A 12,080-nucleotide genomic window follows, 5' to 3' on the forward strand; every position below is an offset into this window, starting at 1 on the left:
CCTAATTGCCCCCTCCTCCCCCATTAAGTTGTAGGTAATGTGGATATACAGTTCACCTGTGATACACATTTCACCCTTTGGAGGGCCACAAGCCATTGTAGTAGCTGAGTCTTTTTAACACCCTCCCCCACCAAAAATAGATTTTGGGGGGCAGTTGTGCCGGGTGGTCCAGCCTACAGTGCTCGGTGTCGGAGCGTTATTTTTAGGGCATGCTTACACAGCGCTGGACGGTGTGCAGGTTCATGCTCCTATTACTTCCATCTCACAGCCGTGTTAAGTAGCTCGCCCAAGTTCCCGTAGGGATTTGACCAGAGCACCATCCTGTCTCTCATTTGTCAAGCATGTCTGAGCATTGCTACGAGCGCACTGACAACCTCAGGGGCGCCGGGGTTGAATGCCAGCCCTTCTGTGTCCCCCTGTTTCTGTCGTTGTGTGCTGCAGTGGTGGAGGGTGGTGTCAGCCTCATAGAGACTCTTTCTTGATGCTCTGATCTTATCCTGCCTCATAGACCAGCCCAACAAATGCCCTTTATGGAAAGACTTGTGAAGGGGCTGGGGGAGGAGATGTAACATAATACCCGATTTTCTTCCTGCCCTCAAAGAGGCAAATGATCTAGTGAAGCAGATAAAGCAGTTGGACATACAAGGCAAGCAGCCCTACAGGAAAAAATATTATAAGAGGACATAAAAGTACAGACAAAAACGCTACTGAAGTCATTTATTGTCCCCTGCCCCTGGGTGAGCTCGTATTTTCTTTCAGTGGGAAGGGCTCTCAGTCTTGTCACCAGCTCCCCAAACAAACTTGGTTAGACTGAATCACCCTCATCCACATCTGTCCCTATTTTCAGACATTGTACATAAGTATCCTCTTGGCAGTTGGTTAGTACATGTTGATGGATGGATGGATGGATGGATGGAGGAATGAACAGACACTAAGCTCACAAACATTTGACTGGTTTTCTCTGATAACCACCATGAGTATAAAATGGAATGTAACCTTTAATTTCTTAAGCTCAGAAGACCGTGCCACTCACAGATGCATCTAAACTGCATGTTATTTTCAAAATAGAGTTGTTCTAATTAATGTATTTTAAAAATATAACCCAGAGGACATCCCTTTCTAAGGACTCCTCAGGATAATTTTATTAGTTCTGCCTCTGAGGAAGCTGTATAGGATTTTTCAAATTTAACGTCTTTATCATTTACTTAAGCCCTGCTGTGAGCAAAATACTGGAAGCACTGGGTCAGGTGCTGAAAGCAGTGGAGAGGTGACCCAGCACCATTCCTGTCCTGCAGACCCTTACCGTCCCAAGGAATCACCATGGTGTCACGGGCTTGGAGCTGACATCTACCAAGTTTTGAGAAAAGTCTACTCCCGGTGCCATTGCCCATCCTCTGAGGACACAGAGGCAGGATAATGCTTTCAACCATATTCACAGTTGGACACATTTTGGAATTGATGTTTTAATTCCTCTGACCCTTCTTAAAACTATCATTTTGTTCACGAACCAAAAGGCCTGGGATCTCTGAAATTCCAAATGGCTTGCAGGATTGCACGCCCTTAGATCAATTTCACAGGCTGCACTAGGAAACCAAATTGCAGCACAGGTTTTAAAGGACTTTGGTCCTTGTGTCTCTCAAGATAACGGTGAAATCGAGCTTGTCTACTGCTCTGTGCTCCCTAAAAATCAAGACACCCTTCCAAGAGAATCAAGCCAAGGTGAGCACCCGAGCTCTGTGCCCAGCACAATACATCCCAGAAAACTTCCTCATGATCCAGAGTTACTGGGGGAGAGCAAAGGGCTGGTTCTCAAAGACTGAGCCAATTATAGAGGCTCTTAGGATCTGCAGTGTTCATGGGAAAAGACAACTTGGTAACCATGTGAGCAGCCTTGTGAGCTGGTGACTGAACAATCATGGGGCTCCAAGTGTGCCTCTGATTTGCTTTATGGCTGGGAATCAGCCCCTTTATGTTTCTCCTTCCCCATCAACATGACAAAAGTTATTTACCAGTGGCTCCGTATAGTCTAGCATGCTTGCCGATGCTGCTAAGGGCATCTTGTCCATCTGCCCCTGCCTGGGACTCTCCTATCATCACCAGGACCTGCTCAAGACTTGGTCCTTACAAGTGGCCCAGGGAAGTTCCTTGTGCTGGTTTCAGGGGGCCAGATTCTGAGCAGCTCATAACCACCTTACTTCCTGCCTGGGAATGCCGTCCTCCCAATTCTGCTACTCTAAGCATGTATCCACATGTAATCACTCTGAGACAAACTTAAACTGTTTTGTTTTTTTTCCCCACTATTCTCTTCCAGAAGTGAGTACACTAACAGCAAACATAAAATATAATGCAGAAAGAGAAACATATCGAGAACGAGTCTCCCCTTCCAGACAGGCACAAGGCAGTGAAGGAATTTCTGAGAGCAGCGACTCTGGCTGTATGTTGAGGGTCGAGCATTTAAAGCTATGACACCACGTGTGGAAAATAAACTGGCAAAACAAATTTCAAACTAGTGACATCATTCTGGCTCTGTTTCTACTACACCAGTAAAACCAGTTGGAAAAACAAAAATGGAATCAACTTAATTGTCAAGCTGACACCAAATTATGGCGGGCCTGTTGGTTTTCTTCTTCTTTTAAATAACAAGATCAAATAATCATTTATGTAAGTGTATTACCTAATTGTTCTGCTAACATGTGATGAATGACCTTCACATTTCAATGACGATCGGCCCAGTTGCTTGTACATAAACACACCACCCCAGCACTCTCTCGTGTCATTTGTTTGTTTCAAATATTCCCTGATAGACTAAAAGGCATCCAATGACGAAACGCATAGAAAAGTAGACATCGCCCACTAGATGTTCTTGGTGACAAGGCTAAGTTCTGTTTAAGCAGCCAAATATGCTGTTTACATCATTCCCAACTGCCCAGCATTCACGAGAAATTCAAGTTCCTGCTTTAAACCCAACTGACCCTTGGGCAACATTCAAATCCCACAGGTCATAATCTGATACCCAAACCTAGTAAGAAGCAAGCATGTGATTGGGAAGAGTTGGTCCAGAGAGATGCTGCACAGCAAGCCCAACTCAGATACTCTCCTGCTCCTAGGTTTTATGACACCAACCGTCCCTTCTCTCACACACAGAGTCTTTCATCTGCCAGATTTGCAAACATCAGCCCGTAATCCTCACAGCATCCTTGTGAGGTAGGCAGGTGGTGCATGTTGCAATCCCTCATATTAAAGATGGAAAGATGATACTGATGGTGATAAAAACTAAAGCACCTCGAACAGTGTCAGGACCATCACATCAAAAGACCTGTGGCTTTCTCAGGAAAAAAAAAAAAGGGCAACTGTCACATGTATCCTTATCCATTTTACTGTTTTACACAGATGCTAATGTCCAGCTAGTTTTGAAAGTCTACAGCACAAAGAGTTGAATTACTACATTGTTCAAAGGGACAGGAAACTCTCTTGGAAATCAGGCATTCTTTTTTAAGTATTTTATTTATGAAAAACACCAGCAGAGTACAGAAATGTTCTCCTGATTCCACGTGGTCCCTGGCTGCTCCTCAGCCAGCGTGAGGAGGTGACATTCAGCCTTCCCTACTGACAAACCCTCCTGGAGGAGAGCCCTCCAGATTCATCGGAGCGCGCCGGGCACCTCCGTCAGCAGGGGAGGCGCCTTGACTGAAACCAGCGCCTGGAATGGACTGATGGAGACTGTCCCTGCCTTTGGGTCTTCAACGCCCATGTAAAACTGAACTCCCCAAGACTGACAAACCTTAAACAGAACCAAGCTTTGGGCTGGGAGGGAGGAGGGATCGGGGAAGGGGGCCTCTGAGATTTCTCCCGTGTCCCAACGAGTCCTGCCTCCTGGAAGGGGAGGGTGGAGGGGGCCCTGCACCCCTTCCTGGGTCAGCTGGGGCCTGCGGCCGGGCTCCTGCGCTCGGGAACCCGGCGTCAGGACGCGGCGCTCAGCATCCCCACCCGTGCGGTGGAAACCTCTTCTCTTTTCTGCCGTCTCTTCTCTCTCTCCTTTCCCTCGTTCTCACGTGCGCGCGGGCCACACACACGCCCCAAGCTTGGCACGCGGACCTCTCTCCGACCCGCTGGAGACCTGGGCCTTGCAGCGTCCCCACCCCTTTTGGAACGCCTTTCACAAGTGGGGAATCCTCCCCTGTGAGTGGAGGGAAGACAGGGGTCCAGAGCTGCCCCGGGTGGGTGCAGAGAGGGTGAAGGGCACTTTTGCCTCCTTTGGCGGCGGGGGCCCGGGCGTAGGTCTGTGAGCCCCTCGCAGGAGGAGCTGTCCTAGAGTGAGCGGCCGAGGAGGAGGGGAGGAACCGGGCCGGAGCCGGAGGCTAAGAGGAGATGAGGCTAGTGGAGGGCGGGGCAGGGCAGCGAGGGGAGTGGAAGAAGAGAGCAGAGGCACCGGAGGGGGAGGGGAGGGCCAGGGGGCGAAGAAGTGCAGAGGGCGCCGGGGCAGGGGCGGCGGTGCCCAGCACCCTTCAAGTCCTGAGCCGGGTCCCGGGAGGATCCCCCGCCCGGTCCAGGCCCCGCCCACGCCCATATCACCTCGCCCCACCCAGCCCAGCCCCCGCATAGCCCCTCCCCGTTCAGACCCCGCCCTCCCCGCCCCCATCCAGGCCTCGCCCCGCCCGATCCAGGCCTCTCCCCCCACATCGCCCCGCCCACCGTCCAGGCCCCGTCCCGCCCCAGTCCAGGCCACGGCCCGTCCCGCCCCACATCGCTCCGCCCCGTCCAGGCCCCGCCCCCGCCCGCCCCTTTCCCGCGGCGGCGCCCTGGAAATATGAAGAGGAGCTGCGGCGGTTGCGGCGGCTGTGGCCAGTGCAGCGCGGAGCGGCGGCGGCGGCGGCGGCGGCGGCCGGGCGAGCACGGGGCGGCCGGGCGCGCAGGGCCGGGCGCGGGACGGGAGGCCGGGAGCGGAGGGGCCGGGCCGGGCATGGGGCGCGCCGCGGCCGCCTGAAGCGCGGGCCTGGCCCTGTCCCCGCGCGGCCGGGCCGCGCCGCCCGGGCTGCAGGCGGGTCCCGGGAAGCTGGGTCCCCGGACGGCGGGCGGTGCGGCGCGCGCGGGCGGCCCCGGAGGAGGCCTGGAGATGTCCTGTGTGCGCCGCCTCCTGCTCACATCCCTGTTCCCGGCCCTCCTGCTTCACGGTGAGTCTGGGGGTGCCGGGAGCCGAGTGGACACCCCGGAACCGAGGGGACCGCGCGGCCGGGTGCAGCCCCCTCCTGGGCACCCTGGAAGAGGCTCGCCTTCCCGGGCGCCGGCCGCGCTCTCTCTGGAAGGGCGCGCACACAGACTTTATGTCCAAGTCCCCGGACACTTGTGTCCACTCTGCGGGGTTTCAGACTATAGGCGGTCATGGAACCGCAGGCTATGCGACCCTTTACAGAGTGTCAGAGCGCAGGCAAGGCTCTTGCTGGGGTCCAAGCTTTGGGGGCACTGTGCAGAGAACTGTGATCATTTCAGGGAAAAAGCAGCTCGGGGTGTTTGTGTTCGCCCCTCGGAGGACGAGCGTGTTGAGGGGCTGGGGAGGGGTCTCTCCCAGGTGGACCGGTAGGTTCTCTGGACGGACTTTCAGGGAGCAGGGGCCTCCTAGCAGCCAAGGTGCAGTAATTAAAACCAGTCCCCTAAGTTCTCCGGGACCTGAGCTTGTTTCCTCCCGCTCTTCTGGGTCGTTTTGTTTCTGTTTCATGTGTCACATGTCGTCAGCAGCTCTAGTAAACCCTCAGCCAGAGAACAGCAGGCTTTAAAAGAGTTCCAGGAATTGCACTGAGGAAAATAAGATAGCATTGCACCGGGGGTGGGAAGGCAGATTTTGTGGGAGATCTGTGGCGATCATGGGGACAGGTGGCTGCAGAACACGTGCTGATCCAGATGTCCTGGGCCAGCTTTTCCTAACGGTGGACACCTGACTGTTCAGCAGAGTGTCCGCCAGGAGCAGGGCTCTCCTGCCTCCACACCCACCACGGGCACCCCAAACCTCTGCACATCGGGTCATCAGGTCAGCACCCTCATGGCCTCTAGGTTTCTGATCCAGCTTCAGAACGCATTTGGCCGGCGCTGAAGGTCAGGGGTGACTCCCACACCATCTAGGAAGGTGAGGAGACAGCAACCCGGGAGCCCTGTGCAGCTGTATTCTTTGTCACCCTGCTGGGGCTGGCAGTATGGGTAGCGCAGGTCCACAGGCCCTGCACACAAGTTGGGCTGGGCCAGACCTGCCTGATGGCCAAGGTGTGCCCGGAGCCCCAGTGATCCCAGACTTTCCAAGTCAGGATGGAAGGCTGGCAGTTCGAGGGCCAGAGAGAGAAGGTGTAATTACAGGGTTGTACTCCTAGGCCCATCTGCTTAGAATTACAGAGCCGTTTTCATCTTTGGCTGAAACATGAAACACATCAGAGCCAATGGGCAGATCAAACAACAGCTGCCACCCACACCAGAAACAAGAGGCAGAGAGAGAGACACAGGGGAGCGTGTCCCCTAAAAATCTCCTGTCGCATCTGTGGAGGAGAATGGTCCTATGGGCAAGTGCCTTTAAAATGCAAAAGTACTTGACAATTTGGCATGAACAGAATTTTTTTTTCATAAAGCCGTTTGCCTTTTGGACTACAAAAGCCATGCTCAGAAACACAGCCTGGGCCAACCCACCCTGAACTTTTCTTCCTTGTTTTGAGAGCTGGAAGTTGTAACCACACTTCCTGCACCACAGTGTGGTAACGGCTGGTAAGGGGAGCCCAAGTATATCCTCAGTGAGGTTCAAGTATAGCCCCAGATTTCCAAATTCCAGCTGGAGTCAGCCTGAGCTCCTTGAGGTCAGGGGTTCACCCAGATCCACAGTGTGCAGGGAGGGAGTAAAGAAGGGGGGAATAAGCTGGTGGGGCCAGACCCCGTGCACGTGTGCACGTGTGTGTGCACATGTGCATATGACAAAGAGTATGTAAAATAAAAAAGGAGGTTTGCCAAGTTTAATGGGATGACGGGGATAACCCTGCAAAAAGTCACCCCATTTCAAAGTGAACCTGCAGTGGCAGAGTTACTCACACTGCTGTTGCCCACAGAGCAACTGCACTCGTTCAGGGCGCGTGGGACTCCAGCACAGAGGAGAAACCGAGGGAGTGGTCCGTCTGGGTATAAATCTCTGCGATTTGAGAGAGGCTTGTCACGATTCCTTAGGATAATGTAAAGCACCAAGAAGAAATCGGGTATTCTCCGTTTCCCCCTTTTCTGCCTGATTTTTACTTGATTGAAGTCGTTTTAATGGGAAATGGGTATTAATCAACCTAACCCATGGGAATGACTTGAGCGTGTGTCCTACTCTGTAGTTAGGGGCTTTGCAAGTATTTAAAAATTCCGTAGTAACAGATGGAGCTTGATTATGTATCTTAATAGAAGTCGCCCGTCTGAAGGACATTACCTGTACTCTTTTAGAATGGCTTCATGATTTTTTTCCTGATACAGAGGCATTTTTATTTTGCTACTTGTATATTTATGACAGCAATTAGGTAGGTAAAAACATATTTTCTATGCTTATGAATGTACTTGGGACCAACTTTACGAAATTTAGTTCCAGACATCATTTATAGATTATTTGTTACACTAACAAGTCTCATTAATAAGATTAACAAGTGCACAAGGCCTTCAGGAAGATTCTGGGTGAAGATGCTGTAGAAACTCTTTATTGTGTTTGCCATCCGATCTTTGTTCAGTTTTTTTGGTTACTTTTATTTCAACTCAGGCAAGTTATAAATCACCCCTAGGTTCTATTGGTGAGTAAATTAGGGTCTGGAAAGACTGGAGTCCATTGTTTATTTTTTGCTGTGTTTTAAAACTGTAAGTGTAGTGGGAGACCCAAGTTCAAAATGTGACGGCATAAAAGTATACATGTTGGTCTTACTTTCCTGTCCTCCAGCGTCTGAGAACAATTGCATTTCTTAATCCAAGTAAAACCTATTGAATGTCATGAAGGTATGCAGCTGGGGTATGTCCCTTGTCACTGTTTTATTTGCTTAGATGAAAAGCCACGAAAATCATTCTGTTCCAGAAACCAGATTAACATGAGATATTTCAGAAAAAGTGGTGCTTTAATGTGCCCCAAAGTGCTCATTCTCTTTATTAATGGAAACATTTGACTTTAAGTTTTGGAGCCGTTGTTGGGGAGATGTTCTTCCATCGCCATTTACTTTTGTAGAATTCATCAACTTTTCTGAAATGGGAAGACACTTCTGAGCTATCACCTTTCACTTGAGTGTATTCTACTAAAACTGAACAAACAAACAAACTGTGGATTACCGAATGACTGCTTAACCAACAAAATGTGAGGAAACATTACAGTAGGGTAAAGTAGAATCTTTGAAATATCATTTTACTGGAGGCAGTTTTTGTGACCAAGAAAACATTGCCTTTCCTGCACTTTTTCCCCCTTAGTCATAAAATGTAATCTTGAAAAGAAATATTACTCATCTGCTCATAGCAGGGAGCAAGGGTCTTAGACAGATGGTAAATATTCTCTTTTGAGAGAAACTGACTATCTTCAAGCACGTGGCTGAGCCGTCCCGTCATAGCCGTGGTCCTTCTTTTTCTCCCTAAAGGAGTAAAGAACTCAACACCAGCGGATGATAGGACTGTGTAAATACCTACCGTTTAGGGTCAGACTGATGACAATTTGATAGAATCAATTAAAGGGAAGCATAAAACTTTTAGGACTGGAAATATGAAGGGACTCATTAGTGATCTCGTACACCTGTGGAAAGCTGACATGGCAGCACGTGGCCTGTGCCCGGCATTGAAGCGATCCCAAGGAAAAGCTCAGGAAGAACCTGCCACCGTCCGAGCATGAGCTCTTGCTGTGTCCAGATGTTATGTGCACAGACCATTGAGTTCTTTTCAATTTGGGTTCATATTGGGAGTAAAGTTATTTTGAAATGTCATGTGATAGGGATCTAGGTCAGAGTAAGGATGTGGTGTCACCCTGTAGTGACTGAGGCTCGTCTGTTCTCGAAGGGTTTTCTAGCTTCATTCCTTCAGCCAACCATTCGGTCAACAGGTACATTAAGAGGGCCTCCTGCGTGCCTGTGTCACTGCCGGCTGGGGACAGGGCTGTAAGGAGGGGCAGCCCCCCTTCCTGAAGAGGCCTGAGAATACCTGGCAGGATGAGAAGAGCTTATTGGAGAGCCCAGAGGTGGGAGCCTGGCACACTGCCCTTGACTGCGGTGTTCTTCCCTGCTGGGAATCCCAGCACTCCACACACACACGCACACCCCCCACACATCATGCACACACCAGACACACAAACACACACATACCATGCACGTAGTCAGACACGCCATACACAGACACACACACACATACGCAGACACACACACACACACACACACACACACACACACACACACACACACACACACGACTGTGTGAAGAGCACAGCTGTGGCGGCAGCCATCAGCTCCAGGCCCAGCAGGAAAACCATGTTGTCTGTGGTTGGACCCCAGTGTCTGGCCCGGTGACCATGGCCTTAGAAGAAAACGACTTAGAAAATTACCTCATTTTCATCAAAAGTTAAATGAGGCCAGGAATCTGAAATCTTGACTTTACTATGTTTCTCATAAAGGGAAAGTGCTTTTAGATAAGGTTTAAAGATTGGCAAAAGCAGCTCTCTCAGCTTTGATCTCCAACAACATGGAAATAAAAGCAAGCGCTTGGTGAGTGTAGGTGCCCACCTGGGAGTGAACGGCAGCTTTTGTTCCAAAACATGGAAGCTGTGCAGGCGGTCACGTAGCCGCCTCGACTTCACAGCCCACATTACAGTGATGATGGCTCTCTTACGGGGCTGGGCGATTTCACGGCAAAGTCATCACCTGCATTTCCCCTCATCGCTCCCGTTTTCTCTGCTGCGTGTTTTTCTGCATCGCACCAGTTCCACCGTGAGATGCTTCCTCACTCTGGTGTGGGATTGACGCAGGTCACGTTGTATCAAGGACAGAAACGTGCAAAGTGAGCGGGAAAGGGCCTTTCAGAGACCCTCTCAGAGACCACCATTGTGAATGTCTTGACATTATATTTATTTGGCCGTTTTGATTTTATTTTTTTGAGCATTAAAGTACCTATGCAGTGACTAACCCGATCAAAGATGAGTTCATTCCCGAGTGTGCCTGAAAAGTGTCTCCTTCCGAACTCAGTTCACATGTTATTGTGTGTAAAGTGCTTTGGTGCTTTGGGTTCTCGATCTAGATAGACAGGTGGAAAGCTGCTGAGTACATCAGAGGATTCTCCCAGGGACTTGGTCACACGCCGTGTTCCTCCCTCACTTTTCCCTTCACGTGTCAGCGATGGGGCAGGCCTTGGAGACGACCTCACACGCAGTAGGCCCTCAGCCACCTGCTGAAGGGACGACTCAGGGTCTCTGCTCCATCCCCTGCCCCATGCCCTTTGTCTTCTGCCTGGTCCCTGTTGGTGGCCTGGTTCGAGGGCTCAGGAATAAGCGTTGCTGCAGGCGACGGAGAAATACTGCATTTGTTCCCTTTGAAGCCTGTGCTCAGGGCTGCTTTCTGTGTGCAGAGTCTGGTGACTTGGGTGATGCCAACAGTCACCTGGCCTCACGGGCCTTGAACTTAGGGTACAGATGCCCATGTAAATGGTTAATCCTGTGCTTCCTCTATTTGGGGAAATCTGGTTTTTTATTTGCTATCTCTGGGTGTTTTCACTCTCTGAACAGTAGACTGGCAATCATGGTAGTAGTAAAGATCATTCTGGAGTCATTTAGGATTTCTGTTGTGAGTGATTTTATCCGTGGAAGTGAAAAACTCTTACGTACACACACACCCGTGCAGAACCCAAGGAGCTCATGTAGTTCTCTGCAAATGGTCATCTATAAAATTGTCCCCTAAAGCCTTCGGGAATTAATTTGTTTTCAACAGGAGAACAATTTCCTTCCAGGGTCTACATTTTTCTCCCACCCGTACTTGAAAGAAGCTGCCCCCTTGTCATAACCATTTGATCTGGGCCCAGGCCATGGGACCCCGGATGTTGGAGACCATTTTGTAGTGAAGTCACTTTGATAACCTGCTTCATCAGAACGTCACTGGTCGGGGCGGTGCTGTGGTGGCTCCCACTGGCGCTGGTATCGGGGCCTGGCTGTTCGTAGAACCCTTGACATGGAAGGCTGGTTCTCCACCCACTCCCTTCTGTTCCCGTGTAGTAACTGGAATTTGATAAATGAGATAATACAGGCGTGAAGTGAGCCTCGAGTGTTTTACAAACATTAGTTATTATCCCCATTACTGTAATGTTCACTTTGTACAGGGGAACGAAAGGCACCTATCCGATGACTTAGCCAAAGTCACCTTGAAGCCTGAAAACTCAGTCCCTTTCTTACTGCACTGATGTTGTTTAACCCTTCGAGATGCTCTTTTTCCTTTACAGCAAAAATCTTAATGAATGGAGCCCAATGAACTAGTCTTTGCAACTGACCAAAATATCTAGAATCCTCAGTTCATCAAAGTCTTGATGTTATTTGTGTGTGCCTCCTCACTCGTATGAGACACACAAGGGGAAAAACCCTCTCTTGGACTAAATAGGGTTGTCACCTGTCCACCCCACTAGCTCTGTATCCAAAGCAACATCCCACCGGCACTGATGTTCCTAACGATTACGTCACTGTGATCTGCCTTAAGAGCCTGAAAGATCATAATGTCCACTGCACTCAACGTTGAATAGCAGAATTATCGACAACCAAATATTGTGGTTAGTCAACACTTCTGATTATACAGATAATCCAATCAAGTGAAGGTTTTTAAAGTTGTTATATATAATAAGCACATTTATTATTATAACTAATAAGTACACTCAGGCAGGAACTGTTATTACAGCTAGTCACCACCCTTAAGTTGGATGTTTATTTATACAATTGAAGATGTATGAAAGTGGACATATAAGTATTTTGCAAAAGTTTTTTTCCGGATATAGTGCTAAATTAGTACAGACCCTTACTTTCCTCTCTCTGTCTTTCCCTCCCTCCCTTCCTTCTTTCCTCTCTTTTCAAATAACTTTCTGGTAATACCTTTTCC

General features: G+C 49.8%; 1 protein-coding gene across 1 annotated transcript in view; it reads left to right on the plus strand.

The window, feature by feature from the left end:
- Positions 1-5,020: 5,020 nt before the first annotated feature.
- Positions 5,021-12,080, plus strand: part of APCDD1 (APC down-regulated 1) — a 30,094-nt gene continuing 23,034 nt past the window's right edge. The window contains exon 1 of the mRNA XM_060120864.1: positions 5,021-5,171. Within this exon, the coding sequence (XP_059976847.1) occupies positions 5,114-5,171 (58 nt within the window). The 5' untranslated portion in view covers positions 5,021-5,113. The remainder of the gene's footprint in view (positions 5,172-12,080) is intronic.

The sequence above is a fragment of the Lagenorhynchus albirostris genome, chromosome 14 (genome assembly GCF_949774975.1).
Source record: "Lagenorhynchus albirostris chromosome 14, mLagAlb1.1, whole genome shotgun sequence".
NCBI lineage: Eukaryota > Metazoa > Chordata > Mammalia > Artiodactyla > Delphinidae > Lagenorhynchus > Lagenorhynchus albirostris.